This window comes from Ambystoma mexicanum, chromosome 9 (genome assembly GCF_040938575.1).
Source record: "Ambystoma mexicanum isolate Mex_15411 chromosome 9, UKY_AmexF1_1, whole genome shotgun sequence".
NCBI lineage: Eukaryota > Metazoa > Chordata > Amphibia > Caudata > Ambystomatidae > Ambystoma > Ambystoma mexicanum.
Genome location: NC_090931.1, coordinates 1425835179 through 1425852874, shown reverse-complemented (window position 1 = coordinate 1425852874; position 17696 = coordinate 1425835179). Strand labels below are relative to the sequence as shown.

General features: G+C 47.6%; 1 protein-coding gene across 1 annotated transcript in view; it reads left to right on the top strand.

The window, feature by feature from the left end:
- AAMP (angio associated migratory cell protein) overlaps positions 1–14501 on the top strand; it is a 145443-nt gene extending 130942 nt beyond the window's left edge. Inside the window, exon 11 of the mRNA XM_069616827.1 lies at positions 11447–14501. Within this exon, the coding sequence (XP_069472928.1) occupies positions 11447–11522 (76 nt within the window). The 3' untranslated portion in view covers positions 11523–14501. The remainder of the gene's footprint in view (positions 1–11446) is intronic.
- The last annotated feature ends 3195 nt before the right edge of the window (positions 14502–17696 follow it).

The window sequence follows — 17696 nt, the reverse complement described above, 5'->3', positions numbered from 1 at the left end:
TTCCTCTAGCTCGGTTAAGACCCCACCCTGTAGGCCTTTTGATTTAGCAATAGCAGCACCCCGCAATGCCACCTTAAAGGCTTCCCAGAGCGTGCATGCTGAGTCCACGCTGCCAGTGTTTACCTCAAAGTACTGTGTGATCGCATCCCTGATATCTTCCCTGAAGACCGGGTGCCGGAGCGCCTCCGCCCCTGAGGTGCCATGTCGGTATCCGCGCCCTGGGACAGCAGCACTGCCAATTCAGAACCAGAGGCGAGTGGTCCGACAGGACCCTCGCTCTATAGTCTATTTGGGTGGTCTCTATCACCACATCTGGCTTGGCAAAAAAGTAATTAAGTCTCGTATGCAGTTGCTGCGGAGCTGAGTGTTGTGTTTCATTAGGGTGTTTCAGCCTCCAAACATCTGCCAACCCAAAGTCGTCTAGTAATGTCTGCAATACCCTGGCCGCTGGGGTGGGCCTATCAATCTTAACATCAGATCTGTCTGCCTTTGGGTTGAGCACGCAGTTGAAATCCCCTCCCCAGATAACCACTCCTCCCATACACGCGCCCAGATGAGTACACAGGGTTCTGAAAAATGCTGCAGTATTTTGGTTGGGGGCATACGTATTTATAATGCACACCTCTCTATTCTCCACCAAAGCCTTTAATATGACCAACCTCCCCTCCGTGTCCACCCCATCTTTTGTATAAGTTGGAGCGGAACGTGCGGTGCCACCCAGACCAGCACTCCCCTAGCGTAGGCAGAATACGGAGAGCCTACTACAGTACCTCTCCACTTCTTCCCCACCAGTTCCAGTTTTTGCCGGGTCAAATGTGTTTCCTGCAACAACGCAATATCAATCTTCTGTCTTCAAGTACATCATAACCTTGTTTCTCTTTAAGTAACTGAGTCCCCTGACATTCCATGTCACGATCTTAACGTCCCCCATGGCTCATGAGTGTCTTCTTGCCTTCCGTGTAGCGAATCCCCCTTGCCCACGTGAATCAGATACAGCTCTCAATCTTTGCTTGTAGCTTCTTGTACCAGCTCAAACTATCCATAACTATGTACACAACAAATTCCCAACTCCCTCCCCTCCCTCCACCCGTCCCTTCCCCAACACCACACACCCCAACTGCTGCCCAGCTCCGTTCTCGGAACTCGGGCACCCCCACATCTAGCCCTGCAAGCACCAAACAATGCACAGAGCTCAGTAGGGTGAAGTCGCCCTAATGGTCACTTAACTAAGATTATTGTGGGGTAAAGAGATCCGCTCTGTAAGGCTCCCATTACTTAAATAATAGTTACAGTGCTCATAACATCTAGTGCAATAGTCTGACCTTCTCTACTGAAAGCTGTGCAGATGACTATATTCAAGTCCCACGGGTCCGTGCCGCGCCATCTTGTGGCACCTTCCTCGTGCATTACTGATCTCTTCCGTGCTCTCTCTCCGTCCGAACTTCTGACTCCTGGGGACATCCCTGCGCATCGAGCCATCCCATGGCATCCTCCGGGGTCTCAAAAAACAAAGTTTTGTGTTTATGTATAACTTTCAATTTTTCCGGATACAGTAACATGTATTTGTGGCCCGCCTCTCTCAGTCTCCGCTTTACCGTCCCAAAGTTCATGCGGTTACGCTGCACAGACAGTGTATAGTCCGGGTAGGCCGTGATGTTTGCCGCTCCTCGTATAATCGTTCCTCCCTTGCGGAAGTGTTCCAGTATCCTCTCCCGGTCCCGGTAATTAAGAATTTTGGCTATCACCGGCCTAGGCGGGTTTCCTGGCAGAGGCCTCCTTGTTAGAGCTCTATGTGCCCTCTCCACCGCAAATCCTTGAGATAGGGCTCCTCCGGGTATCTCCTGCAGTAGCATGGACTCAATAAACTCTGTGGGATCGTGGCCATCCAATCCCTCTGGCAGGCCCACGATGCAGATGTTGCTTCGTCGGGCGCGTCCTTCCGCCTCCTCCGCTCTGCTCTCCAAGTTGCCCACTCTCTGTATCGGGGCATGCAATTCGGCCTTATGGGAGGCACAATCCGCGGTATTCGGGCTAACTTCCTTCTCAAGGGACTCCGTGCGCTCCGCCAAGGCCCTGACATCCTGTCGGAGTAGATTAACATCCTCCTGCACCTCTCCGACCTTAAGGTCCAGTGCCGTTTTCAGTTCAGTGACGGCTAATTCGAGTTTAGATTCCCAGGCCGCCTTTAGGTCTGCAATCGCAGCTAGGACTTCTTGGTTAGCGCCCGTTGTCGTCATGCTGCCTGCAGGCGGTTTATCCTTGCTCTTGGTATTGTCTTGACCAGGGGACGTCTTAGCGAAATCGTCCAGGCTGGGCTGTTTCGCCTTCGGCCTCACCGTTCTATTCGACATGACCCAGAGGACCTCTGTTCTGCACAAATGACAACTGCGCACCCAGTACGCCTCTTTCGCTCGATCACCATGCGGCCTGCTCCTTCCTTTGTTCCGGACATTGGTCGGCCATTTTGTGTCGTCTTTTGTCTCCGGCGCTTCTTATCCTTTCCGCACAGATCTCTGCCGCTGTTCTTCCTACACCTTCCAAAAGTTCACCAAGCGTGGCCCAATCATTCACACACCAACATGTGTATTTTCAGCCGTCGTTGGCCCATCGTTGCGCACTTTTACGCCCGGATCATTTCAGGATCTCGGGAGCTCATCCAGATCACGTCCTCCTACATGGCCCTCGTAGCCACGCCCCCCAAGTCTTCGATAGTTGATACTAACTGACATTGATCCGAACTCGGCTGAGGGAGACTAATTGTGTGAGAGGAAGGATCTGAGCCCGGTTAACGGGAATCTGGGAATCTGGGGTGAACCGGAAGTCACCTGAGAGAGAATATTCTATGAACATTGTAAAAGGGGATCTGAGCCTGGAAGAGGGGGGATCCAGGGTGAAGAGTGAATCACCTGAATTGAGTACTACTTTTCGTTTGTTTTGGTGCATCTGGCCCTCTGAATTAAGAGTTTGATAAGTAAAGAGACTTGGGCATAGAAGGCCCTGATGTTAGTGATTGAACTGTATCCTCGTGCCGAAGAAGACAGTGATTGTGCTACGCTCGAGTGAACCGCCTTGTCCCGTGCTGAAAACATGGGGAAGGGACATCCTGACATATCATGTTTTGTGAACACTTCTTTCTTTTTCATGAACAGTACCGCCGTACTATTTGTATTTAGAGGTAAGGATTGGCAATATATATAATTTTTTATTTTTTTATTTTTTTTTAGTATAGGCCCTTTTATTTTGACAAGACACCACTAGGACTGCATTATTATTATTTGATGGTCGTAGCTTGCCCCCATCTGTAGATTTAGGATTAGATAGTTGTTTATCATACCCTTGTTGAAGTTCAATAAACACACTTAAACTGTGGTCACGGGTGTCTGTCTTGCTGTTTATACCATGCCTTCCTTACAATATCCTGTGGCTGGAACACTATTTACCCTGAGGATAGATCAGCCACCAGACGGCTATAGAAAATTACCCCCAACAACTACCACTAAGTAAGCCAGGAAAAGCTTGCCGGCAGCCCCGTTACCTAGCTGTTGTTCATTTCCACATACACACTGAACACAGAGCTGAGAAATTATTGAAGCACAATGCAGGCGTGGACTGGCCTATAGTGAACTCTGGAGATTTCCTCGTCGGCCTCTGCCTCCTGACCCTATTTTGTGTGGTAACCTAGTTTATTTCCGAATTTCCTGATAGGAAAAGAGTTGGGCTTGCTGGAACTGTGTAATATGGGGCCACGTATTTCCAGGGCCTCCTTTGGTTCCCAGTCCACCTGTGGATAACAAGTTACATGTTACTATTTCCATCCACATGCCGTGGAGGTATAAGGCACTTTCAGTGATGGCAGCAACGCTGCCGTTTTGGATGGCGAGGGCAACTGGGTAGCTCAGGCTACCCAAGCGCAGGCCCCTGACTCCGGAGTACAGGCCGCAGGTCATGTTGTGGGGACTACACCCGGCAGCAGAAGCGCTTAAAAATCACACACACCACTAAACACATAACCCCAAGTCGAGACTTGAAACATGGGTTGAGTGTTCGACAAAGCACGGCAGCCAGGGAAAAGTATGTTAAGTCCCTGTCCTCTGGACGTTCTCGTTGGAGATCTCCCCACGACAGGACCCAACCGTTGAAAGACGGCGAGGATGTTGCAAAACTCTCGCCAAAGACGATCGTCCGCAGACGAGGCTTCAGCCCTTCCCATTCGCGAAAGTCAACACTTGGTGTCAAATCAGGTAGTAGGCCCCACAGTCGGTTACACACAACTCTGGGCGCCGGGGGGGGGGGGGTATGTGGAGGAAGGAACAGTACATAAGAAGTCCTCAAAGACCCCTCGTAGGGATAAAAGCCGTCATAGGGAAGATTCTCAGAAGGAGAAGCCTAAGCAAACTAGGCCCATCCCTAGTAAGGACAAACCTGTAGAGACTAGGCCTAAAAGATCTGGGGTTATTCCTCCCACAGATGAAGATTTAGGACTTACTTCCCAACCCTTGGTAATCCCAAATTCAGCAGAATGGTCTTCACAAGACATAGATAGGGTCATGAGGAGCATGTCCTTTATGGCCAATTTCTTCGAAAAAAGACCCTGCTTACTTCCAGAGTTTCCAATCCACCCTCCCACCACAGCTCCCTCTGGGTCTCAAGACTCTGCTCAGCCTTCTCAACCCCTTTCTAAAAGGTCTCTTACAGAATCTCCAGTGCGTAGCACAGTAACACAGCTCTATGACCCGGACTCCGAGAACGAGGACCTCTTAATTGTAGAGGTAGCTGACCCTCCGTACGATGAGGAGGCAGCAAACCCTTATTATGGGGATGATGAGGATCAAGAGGCTGACCCAGAGGCCAATATGTACCCGATACTCACCCATCGATCAGGATCCTCCTATAGTTGATTCTCCTATTGACAACCAACCCCTATGAGGTGCTAGCCAAGGCGGCAGAGCACTTCGAATTGACACCCTAGAAGTGCAGAAGGATAAAGACTTTGTTGAACAGATCCTTGGGGACAAGAAAACGGTGGTTCTGTTTATTCCCTTACTCAAGTCAGTACAGCGCAGGATACAACCGTCATTGGAAGCCCCTAACCTCACACGGGCTGTGAGCCCACGTGTAGAAAAGCTTTTTAAACCCGCACCTCCAGCCCCACTGTATATTAGAGGGCAGCTGAAGCCAGACTCATTAGTTGTAACTACAACTAGGAAAAGAGTGGGCACCCCCTTGCTTCCTCTGAGGCCCCACCCGACAAGAAAAGCAAAAGGATTTTCACCATGGGTAGGAAAGTCGCCTCCTCCGCGGCTTACCAAACCAGAATTGCAAACAATGCTACCCTTTTGGCCAGTTATAACTGCCACAAATGGGAGGAAATGTCGGCCCTACTATCGTCTGCTCCAGAACCACTGAAATCCCAGCTAGCACAGGTGGCCGCAGATGGGAGGGCAGTGTCCAGCTGCTTACTTAAAACCAACCTTGACACAGCGGACAATGTTGGAAGAATCATTGCTCGGGGTACTGTTATCTAACGTCAAGCGTGACTGCGGCAATCTGGTTTCAGGCCAGAAACGCAGGCCACACTTATTAACATGCCTATTGAACCCAATGTGCTCTTCGGCAAGGCCGTCAAGGATGCCCTTAAGACAGCCAAAGACGAGTATGACACACTTAAATCGTTGGGCCCACTCACCAACAAGCCACCCGGGCCAAAGTGGTAATGGCAATTTTTGCGGCCAGGGTTCTCAACAGGGGTCCAATTGCAGTCAAAATCAAGGTACCTCCTGGGGAAATCCCACGGCTATCCTAGAGGACAACGCAGAGGTTGTGTCATGGAAGGGGCAGCCCTTCTAGAGGTGGCACCCCACCATAGAAGCAGCGACATTCTGCTTCAGGTAGAAGGGCGCATTTCCAACTTCACCCACGCATGGGCGGGAATCAACTCGGACAGATGTGTGCTGTCCACAGTAGCAGGCGGCTACTGTATCAAACTCCTCCAACGGCCCCACGACCACCGCCCCCCATGACAGAAGATCCACTTAAGAGCACACCAGCTTATCCTCCTCGAGGAGATGGCCACTCTTCTAATAAACGTCCCCATCAAAGTCGTCCCGGCCAACCAGGTAAACAGTGGTATTTATTCAACTTACTTCCTTGTGCCAAAGAAAGTTCTAACAATGCGCCCACGGCGCCCTGCAAACAAGTATGTCAAGCCACAAAAGTTCTGCATGACTACGCTACAAGAGGTAATCCCTCTACTAAAAAGGGGGATTACATGGCAACATTGGATATGAAAGATGCCTATTTTCATTTTTCAACGTTCCCAGCGCACAGAAGATTCTTGCGTTTTCAAGATGGCGAACCAGCACTACCAATTCAAAGTGCTGCCCTTCGGAATAGCCTCTGCTCCAAGGGTATTCACAAAGGTACTGGCGGTGGTGGCAGCGCACCTACGCAGGAAAGTGTTGGGGAGAATTCTCAAAAATGTGCTAATTCCCTTCACCTTAGAGACCCCAGTAACTTTGCTGGATTTTGAGGACTTCATTTTACCTGGAGAGTGTGACCCCTTTTCCCACTCATGTGTTTTGAAATGTGCTTTATGCATGTGTTTTCTTTGGTTATGGATTCTAACCAACTCCATAGACATCATCTTTTCATTTGTGTCACACAGCACCCTCAGTGCAGTGGCTCCTAGACCCAGCACACCCTATCTTACAATGGAGTGCTGGAGGGGTTACTTAGTATCCCGGGTCTAGATAATCAAGTAGCAGTCAAATGCTACCCTTTCCTCTCGAAATGGCTGGCGGCAGTGGTTTTACAACAAAATACCATAATTTTTCCCGGCCGCGAACACCGGTATCGTTAAATCGCGGGAGCCAATGTTTCAAGATGATGTCTAAGCCCCCTCTGTAAAAACATTCCCGGTCTTCTTTTTCGCCATTTCTTTGTTGAAAGATACCTCTAGAGTTTTGCTCTGCGCGCCAAACCAGGTTTGGTTCCTTTGTTCATTCGCCTTTGGTGGGCTTCAGGAGTGAAGACCGCCTCTGGCGCAGAGTGTCTAGGGCGGGCAGGAAGTGAGGGAGTTGGCCGAAACTCCCTGTGCTTAGTCTCCTTGGAGACCCCAAATGCACTCTCTGGTGATTGGCTGGATGACTGGCAAGGACAGCCACCCTGCTGGGTGATTGACAGCTAGGCTGGAATTAATGGGAGAGAACTGAATAAAAGGCGAGTCTCTTGGCTTGGAGAGTCAACCACTGGAACGAAAGAACCAAAGAGGAGCTTGAAGAGGATGGCTGCTGCAACTCCTGGACCGTTGGTTTGGCCAGTGAAGCCCTGCTGCAGGTCCAAATCGCCAAGTTCACCTCGACAGAGAAGCCCTTACAAGGGCGACTTCTTCCTTTGAGTTGGTGGGACCAATCAACTCGACACTAAGCCACTTGGATATGGAGCTGGTTGTATTTTCCTCAGAGTGCTGCAGGAAACTGAATAACCAGGGAAAGGGACACCAGCTTGTGTGCTTGACTACAGCTACCGGAATTTAAGATGTGCCAGTTGCCAGCTTTTTCACCAGTCCCAGTGCAGTGCAGGAGTCCCCCGGCGTCCTCCCTCTGGTCCCCACGACTGAGGCCTAGGAACAGTGAGATCTGCAGGAACTGCCAGTACCAGAAGTGTTCAGCTGCATCTTTGTCTTCATTTGTTAAGGTACTGTGAAATGAGACTGAGAGTACTTACCTCTCGCGGTGAAAGTGCTTCAAACTTTTGCAACTCGCAGGCCTAATCAGCTTGTGACCCAACATATGATTCTTCTTTTTACAAACAACTTCTGAGAACTTTGGCAGACACTTTTCCGTTTACTTACCAAATTTCTTTAGCCCATTGACTTTGGTCTAGCCTATTGAATTGAACTGACTCTTCTGGTGAACTCTAAATATCTTCACTGACTAAGAAATAATTGTATCCTTTTTATGTTCAGATAACCTATGCCTGTTTACTCCTCTTTCAAAGTATTCTGAATGCCTCAGAAACTTGGTGTACAGTATTGAAGTATATTTGTGTGATTATATTGCCTCCTTCTTATGAATGTTTTATAACTGACAGTTAAATTAATAAGTATTTAACAAAGAAGCCTTGAGTGTAAGAGTTTATTTGAACACCTGTTATTGTGCACCTCTGTGTAACATCATTACTGCTCACATTCCCCTCTTGAGATAAGCCTGGCTGCTCAGCTCTGCTACCAAAAACTGTGTAGTACAGAGGTATACCAAAGGTTGGTTTTGCTTACACCTGTAGTCCTAGTTTTGTGTAGTGGTCCCAAAGGGTACTGCATACAAACTTTGCCGAACAGGAGGCAATCCCAGTGTACCCTTACCTGGACGACTGGCTCATTACGGTGGAGTCCACCCTAATTTGCAGACGCAACATTCAAAAGACCTTCAACTTCCTCTTTTAATTGGGCTTCTCCATCAACCAGAAAAAGTCCAGCCTAGTGCCAAGCACTTCCAACAGTTCCTAGCAGCTGTCTTAAACACACAAGAGGGGGTTGGTCTTTCCATCAGAGGAAAGAATCGAAAATGTGTTACTGCAAATGCCACATCAGGCTGGCCGCCAGATAAGGGTGCGCAAAGCTGTGTGTTTGCTAGGCATGATGGTATCGTGCATTTACTTGGTTCCTCATGCCCGCCTGCGACCCATGCAGGAGTGGTTTGCGAAAGAGTGGTCTCAGGCTAGTGGTCGTTTCGCCAACACTTGTACAAAATCTTTGATGGTGGACAAGAGAAAATCTATTAAAGGAGACACCCTTCTATGATCCAGACATACAGGCAATTGTCACGACGGACGCCTCTCTAGCGGGGTGGGAGGGCCTCATTACCCTCATCACACAGCTCAGGGTCTGTGGTCCTGTACGACAGCCCCAAACCCCATCAATATGCTAGAACTTCTGGCAGTATTCAAAGCCCTTCGGGCATTCGAATCCCGTTTAAAGAACCAATCCGTGCAAGTCCTGACAGACAGCACTACAGCAATGTTTTATATCAACAAACGGGGGAGCACACGTTCTCCAACTGTCCAGGCTTGCACAGAAAGTTTGGAAATGGGCACTCAAACGGAAGATGTTCCTATCGTCACAGCATGTTCCAGTGGAACTCTACTCTCTAGCAGACTCATTGAGCAGGGATAGCCTACCAGAGGAACACGAGTGGCGTCTACTCTTCTCTCTATGGGGTTTCCCCACAATAGACTTATTTGCTACAAGCAAAAACAGTCAATGCTCAGACTTCGTGTCCAGTTTCCCCCCGCCAGGCTCCAAGGGGAGCGCCCTATGGATGAACTGGTCAGGGAAATTTGCTTATGCTTTCCCCCCAACCCCAACACATCTCATGAGGAAGGTGGTGATCAAGATCCACAAGGAACCGATGACGCTTATCCTAGTTGCTCCTATGTGCGCAAACTGGCGATGCGCGATCCCATCAAACTCCCTTGCATGTACAATCTACTCACTCAGCACGGGGGACTAACAGTGCACCCGCAGCCTCACTCAAACTTGGCAGCATTGCTCTTGAAGTCATAGAGTTCGGCCATCTTAATCTGCCACAGAGATGCATGGATACCTTGAAGGAATTAAGAAAACCAAACGCTAGTCACTGTTACTTTGACAAATAGAGAAGATTCGTAATTTGGTGCCAGTCTAAACAAATCAACCCCATAGAATGTACTCCTTCCCACATTCTAAATTATATGCTCCTTTTACTAGATGCAGGGTTAGTATTCCAACTACCTAAAGGTCCACCTGGCGGCTTTATCAGCCTACACCACTTCCCATAATAAGGTGACATGGTGGAAGGCACCTGTCATCAAGGCATTCATGGAAGGAGTAAAGAGACTCCACCCTCCTATTTCTAACCCACCGCCAGGATGGGATCTCAACGTGGTACTCGCTAAGCTCATGGGACCCCCTTTCGAGCCAATGCACAAGTCTAGTCTAAAACACCTGACTTACAAAACTGCCTTCTTAGTGTCTATAACTTCAATAAGAAGAGTGAGTGAAATACAAGCATTGTCAGTGCAGGAGCCTTTTTTTGTCGTACACAAGGACATGCTGGTTTTACATACTCACCCTAGGTTCTCCCCTAAATTAATCACCAGATTTCATGTAAATCAGTCAATTGAGCTACTGGCTTTCTTCTAGGAACCCAACAGCTCAGCTGACGTAAAACTCCACACACTAGATGTGAGGAGAGTGGCCCTCTACTACGTAGACAAGACCAGACCGCTAAGAAAAACAGATCAACTGTCTCCATAGCGCCAAGCAGAGAAGTTGACCGCATTTCAAAAAATGCCATCTCTAGGTGGATAGTCGGATGTATCCAACTGTGCTATTCCCTATGAGATAAAACACTGGCTTTTGCACCCAGGGATCACTCCACTACAGACACAGGAGCCACCCTGGCTTTCATTGCAAATGTCCCCTTAGACAGTATTTGCAAAGCAGCTACATGGAGCTCAATACATACTTTCACTCAGCACTACTGCATTGACACTCATTCCAAGAAAGATACGCAAGTGGGACAAGCCGTTCTAAGACACTTATTCGCTCATGAACCTTCTCACATTCCACCCCCTTCTTCTAACACTGCTCGCTAATCTATGCATAGCATGTGATCCAAGCAGATGCCACGAGCCTCAGAAGGGATACATTACACACCGTAATCGTATTTCTGATGCTTGTATCTTAGATTCACATCCAACCCACCTTTCCTCCCCTCAGAGAGACGGCGCATGGATGCTTATGAGCTTGTCTGATACGTATCTGCTTGGATACAACTGTACTCGCGCTACACCTAATGCTACCGCATGTCAGAAAAATAACAGTCTGAGGGAACTCGATGCGTGAGCGATATGGGTACAGTGGACGTCACACTGGGGATGGTATTACTGATACGCCCTGTCGATGTCCCTTTTCAAATTTCGAAAACAACTGTAATACTCTGCAGCTTCCACTTGATGTCGACCTATGCACAACATATAAATCTAAGCAGATAAGCATCAGAAATACGATTACGGTGAGTAATGTATCCCAAATATATGCAGCCATAGCACACTGGTGCACCATCGCAATGGTTTATGGCAATGATGTCAGAATGTTAACCTACAATTATTGCCCAGTACAATCTATCAGAGATTCTATTTGCAAAGGGCAGAATGTCTGGCACTGTACAATCAATCTGTCGCGCTTTACTGTACTATCTGCTGCTGTAGTTCACTTCTGCTGCAACAATGTGTCCCAGTGTTGACTTTTTCCCACGTGTGGCTGGGAATAATTCTAGTTTGGCATTAGATTGTGCGGGTCCAGAGAATGCACTGTGTGGTCTCTGCTCAACAGCTAGTGTTGAGACAGCAGTTAACATTTGTACAGCTCACATGCCTAACTATATATTTTTTAACCCCTCTGTAGGGATGCCTCCATGGTAGTGACTGCCTCCGGAGATCACCAAGCCAAAGTCTTCTGTGTGCAGCGGCCGGACCGTTAGCAGGATCAGCCAGCGTAGCACCTCAATACCTCCATTCTACGGAAAATGAGCTGTGCATCTCAAAGTGGACTTATTTTATTTGATAAATACATCTATATTTTTCCTAATGCTTGTGTATGTCAGAGCTCTGGGGGCCCTGAACGCGAGGTAGCCTTCCAGGTCATCAAAACAGAATGTCCATTTAATCATGATAGATGCGGAAAGCTCGGGGTGACTCTGTTCACCTCTGAACCGAATCTTGCGCATGTGTGATTATACAGTCGACACGAAGGATAGGGTAGAAAATGTTACTTTTCAGCAGGAAAGTCTGCTGACCTAGTGGCCCTTGGGCGTACAGAGTATGAATTCATGGAAAAGGTATAGTTCTTTTTAATCTTCCCCCGAATACTGCCTCTTGAGTGAACTGCAATGAAAGGTGTTTGGGTCAGACACTGATATGTCTCTCGTGTGTAGCCCAAGGTAGCCTTATCCGCAATCTGGTTTATATGCTAAGAGGTTTTATGGCATTTTACCATTAGATGTAGTGGGCAGAAGCGGAAGCCCAAACTTTCCCTTCCTTTGACCTCTTATCTTTGCGAAGCTGGTGTGTTCCCGTACCAACGTATGTGTCTTCTGATTAGAATCCCATGTGCCTGTAGAGGCAGAATCCAGCTCCCCAACCCTCTCATGCCCTTCAGTCACACGAGAAGTGGTGTCAAGGGAAGCAGTGGACTGGGGGTTTGAATCTGACCATGCACCATTAGTTGTTGTCCTCCAGCTGGGACCCTTCTTTGAATCTGGTTGGAGCTGTTTCAACTCACATGCCCATGTTGAAAATGTACTGTGCATGTCATATTTTTGCTTAGTAAGGTCTGGTGCTACGAATCCTTAAAAGCTGGGCACTGAGTTTGGGATGGCACGTCCCCGGCTGGGACCCTCCGTATCAGTTTTCACCACGGCATGTATAAAATGGGACCGCCCTGCAGTCCTCCTGTGTTTGGCCCTCAAAACATTAAAAAAGCAGGATGATTGAGCTAGATGTAGCTCATCTCATTGTCTGTTTCTTTGTGCAGAGGTTGCCCCAACTTCTTTTTTGTTGTTTTATCGCCTGCACAAATTATGCAGACTCTGCAACCATTCTACATTGAGTTTCAGTGAGTTTGAGTTTTGAGATTGTCCATGTCTGCAGTTTCGGCTGGTTTTGTTCAACCCCACAAATCTAGGGGGCTTTTTTTTCTTAAGTTTATTTTTTTAAATGTTTCCCTTTTTGTTTCTTCTCTTCCGAAAGGTAGACCCGCTGTGCAACGGAGTGCAAATGCTCAGATTAAGCTTGTGATCTGCATCAGTCGAGTCCCTCCTAATACCATCTTTTGAACAATGTTGTATACATAGCGTGTAGGAAAAACCTGCATATATTGGAGAATTCAGTACTTTGGCCCATTCACTTTTGCTACAGCTTTGTACTTTTGCCTTTTCACATAACAGCCAATTGTCCCAAAGCATTATCAAACATTTGTTTAATACGCATTGTTTTTATACACCCATCTTTAAAGGGCTTGGGCATGTTTGATTCTTATCTTTACAAAATAAGACCTAGCAATCAAAGCAGGGGAGGGACACGCAAGCATACAAAACAGGATGCACTGACAACCTTGCAGCGAAATTTGGTGTTCATGCAGCATCAGAGATCCCCAAACAGCCACTGTGGGGTGCTTAAGCGTATATGTGAAGGTTCCTGGGTCAGATGAAATAGAAAGCAACTTGAAGAAGTAAGTGACAGTGTACCAGAAGACATAGAAAAGTGTGTAAAAGGGAATATTAATAGTGTTTTAAATGAATTTGAGTAAGTGATGGAAGGAGGACAGAACAACCATGGCAGCCGTTAAGGTTGTGTACAAGCAATGAAGTGAGAAGTGCATTTGTTCAGCAGCCTGTCAGTCATTGGCTACTGTTATCAGAACCATCTACGGGAAGTTGACCTTTATACCCGGGAGAGGTAGGTTTAACCCCTGTGTTGGCCTCTATTGTACTCTATTCATGTTCTTATCAAAATGTTTAAGTGAGATCGTCTGTTCACCCATCTCCCCTGGCAACACCACTAACCCCCACCCCACCACAGGCCTTTGGCGCTTTTCCTTCCCTCCCCATCTGTTGCTTTCCTTTTTAATTGGAAATCATTTGAGATCTTATTGCATGGGTCTGAAACGCACAATGTTTTGGACCATGACTCCCATGCTCCCTCACTGCTGATTAAGCAGGCTAGGACTGATGGGGAATCTTAGTCTTAGCATCTGAGAGTCTGATTGGAAAGTGAACGATTACCCACTGCCCCCCCCTTTAATTCTGACCGTGCTTATTTGGGTATTTGACAGTTTTATGTCTGACTTCATCAGTTTACGTGCTCCTTCTTGATGTAATGGGATTTTTCTCCACTGCATGTCAGTGGGAGACTGTGTAATCTCCAGGCGCTTCCCATCAAATATCACAGCATTGAGAGTCCAGTTTTGGCAAATAGAAATTTGTTTTGATTCTGATTGCATATGGTTACCTGTGTATTTGGAGGGTGGAACAAGGTCTCTGTGCTCAGGAGGCAGAGGGTGATTGGAGAAAGCTTTGAAAAACAGCGGTTTTCATTTAATTTGTTGAGTATTTAACATTTCAGACTTTTATGATATAGCTCTATTTTTGGCTCCATGGCATGTTTTTAGTTTTCTTTTCATGTTCTATGGAAGAGGATGGGCTGGGGAGGAGTTATAAGCATTGATTGGGGATGGGTGTGCTTTTGCAGAGTTTGCAAGTCTTGCTGTCCACTTTGAATGTTGGACTGCAGTTCTGTGGGCTGCCCAGTTGATGTTCTGGGGGCTGTGTTGCTTGACTTGCATCAACACAGAACTGTACTGCTTTAAGGATCTCAAAAGGTCTTATGGATATCAAAGCCATGGCTTTTGTACTACAGTGTAAACTTACTAAAGTGTAAACTGGATTAAACATGAAAACAAGTCTTGCTTGCCTTCTTGACTGACGTGACGATTGACATCAACCCGGTTAGTGAGTAACGGCTTTCATCAATCAACGCTGATTAACATTTATGTATTTATTTCATTTTTTGCAGCGCCCATACCTGTAGGTAAAACAGCGCTAGTACAAGGCAAGTAACGCAGCAGAAAAAAGAAAATCAAACATGGTACACATTAGTGTCAGTCTGTGTTAGAAGTCAAATACTATTTGTGAAATTTCCGGGTTTTCAGTCATTTCCTGAAGAGGTATAAGTGGGTTCATCTTGGATGAGGGGTGTGGAGAGAGTTCCAAAGGGTGAGTGCAATGACTGGGAAGCTCACGCCCTCTGCCTTGTTTCTATGGAATTTGGGTGTAGATGAGGCAAGAGAGGACGATGAGCGAAGACATTGAGAATTGGATTGTCTTGCGATACATTGGGTGAGAAAGCGGGGAGCAACGTTGTTGATGCAGCATTGTGTGATTGTGCAGATGTTGAACTCAAAACTGGGCTTTGACTGGTAGCCAGTTGGCCTTGCGCCTGTGTTGTGTAATGTGGTTGGTGCGTTTCATACCCCCAAGCAGCACAGAAGGCATTATTTTGGATCAGCTGTAGATTGGTAAGATTTTTTGAGGAGGTGCCAGAGAGGTTGATGGTGTAATAGTCTAGTTTACTACCAATAATGGCAATAATGGGAAGGGTGAGGCAGTTCTCAGGTGTGAGGAATTTTCTGCTTATGTTGATACGTTTTGTAGAGTATGCTGCAGATGAGGCCAGGGAGTTAACGTGCTTGTGCATGGAAAGTTCTGCATCAAGGTAGATGCCCAAAGTGTTTACGTGTCTGGACACAAGAGGGGGGGTTTCCGTCAATGAAGGAGGCAAAGGCGGGGTCCAATAATTTGAGTCTATGGGGGGAGAATCCACAATGAGGAGCTCAGTTTTGTCATCCTTTAGACAAAGATGGTTTTCAGCCATCCAAGTCTGAATGATGCTGTATACTCGGTTAATGATGGCTGAATCTAGGCTGTGGTTTCCAGTAATTTTTCAAGAGTATTTGCATGTTGTCTGCAAAGTTAGTGTAGGGTATGTCGAGTCAGTCAAACCGATGTGTACATATTGTAGGGTGCGGGTGAGATGCAGGATCGTTGAGCTATGCCATTGTCATGACTTTGGGCTGTCTACCTGACACCAGCCTCCATTCCACAACATCCACTCACACACATAGCTCGGGGTCTTTCCGAGGGACACATATTCTCCAGAAAAGCCACTGGGTCAGAGGACATATAAAGGTGGGTTGGGCCCAGGCTTGGCGCATCTGGCGTCATGTACACCACCCTTTGGGTGACTAGAATCCAAGCACTTCCGGTTTTCCTCCAGCATGGAGGAGGAATAGCCTAAGACAGAACACGACTGCAGTCCTGCCTTTTGGGTGTGTCTGGCTATATAAGCCACACCTAGGCATGCAGTCCCTACTTCACGTTACTCTGCTTGATGCAGCGTGACACTCACCGGCACAGCTCCTGAAGATACTTACCCGAGGACTTCTTGCAACTCTCATCTGTTCCACTCCAGCCTCGAATGAACCGCAGTTGCAGGGATACTCGTGCAACTTCATCCAGACGACCGGCATCCAGCTCCTGTTATCACAGCTTCATCGACTCCGGCACAGCTTCAATATTCGCTCTGCGTCAGCAACGCGACTTCGGTAGACACCTGCAAAGGAAAGAAAACTGTAAGCAAAGTTCAACAGAACAGCATCGCGCATATTTTAAGAATCCCGCGCGAATACAAGAACATTACCTGGCTCTGATTACAGTTGTGGATCCACTCTGCACCATCATCACGAGTCGGCAGACACCTGTAAGGCAAAGAACAGGCCATAACAAATACCACAGGCACACAGAAGGAAAAACTCGTTAGAGAAGCATTACCAGACTTGTTTCGCTGCTGCATGCATTTGTTTACTCCATCATCCCGACACCGGCAGGCCTGCAATTGAAAGAATAGAGAGAATTAGAAGGACAATAAGCGTATACAAACAAATAGCGCAGAAAATAAGGCATAAAACCGCGCATTGAAGCAAGGACATAAGACAGACGGAAGGTATGAACACTTACTGAGGAGAATGCTCAGTGCTGTATAAAGACTCACCTGAACGAACATTCATCCATGCTGCAGCAGGACTGGGTTTTGGGAGATACGAACCAGTGACATAACTGGTTCCAACGCTGAACAGACTTGCGCCCCTGCCTGAGTTAAGAGCAGGATGGAGAGCCATCCTTTCACATATATCTGGAGCAGCTCCAGAGAACTCAGGCTCCAGAGGGTCTAGACTTCTCACGCTGCAGAGAAAGAGGTTCTGGGTGCTCCTGCAAAGCTAAGGTGAGTGTAACCGCCATAAGGTACTGGAATGGGGTCCGTAGCCTCTGCACCTATGAATGCCCTGGATGAGCGCTTGCTGAGGAATATGATCCAGCTGGTGGCATCATTAGAGAGGCTGAATTTAGTGGTGAGGTTCTGGAAGAGGATGTTGTGGTCAACTAAATTGAAAGCTGCCGAGAGGTCGAGGAGGAGATTTTGGGGGGGGGGGGGGGCGAATATCAAGGTCTCCAGAGTCACTGATGCAGTCAAGTTGGATCTTTAGGCCAAGGAGGGCAGCTTTGGTGCCATGTCTGGGTCTGAATCCCAAGTGGCGGGTACCAAGGAGGCATTGTTGTTCTAGGTGAACATGGAGCTGTGTATAGGCAGTACGGTCAGGAATTATGAATAAGTAGGGCACATTAGTGATGGGGCGATAGTTGGTGGCTAGGGTAGGGTCAAGGGAGGGTTTCTTCAGTAGGGGTGTAATCCATGCTTCTTTGATGGTAGTGGGGACAGAACCAGTTGCAAAGGAGGCATTGATAGATTGAGAGATAATGGGTGTGAGTTAGGTAGCGCAGAGCTTAGCAATGTTGGAGGGACAAGTGTCGCTTTTTTTAGTTGGGCAGTTTTTAGGTGTTGTATAATTATAATGGCGTGTACCTCTGTGGTTGAGACTGGAGTAAAGTGGAAAGTGTTAGGTAAGGATTTGGGGTAGTACCCTTTGGGTGCACTAAAACGACCTCGGCCTCCTGGCAAGAGACCCAACCTTTGGTAGAAGTCTGAACTACACAGGTTGTTAGTGTGGCCTATCAGCCAGGCTTATCTCAAGAGGGGTCAAT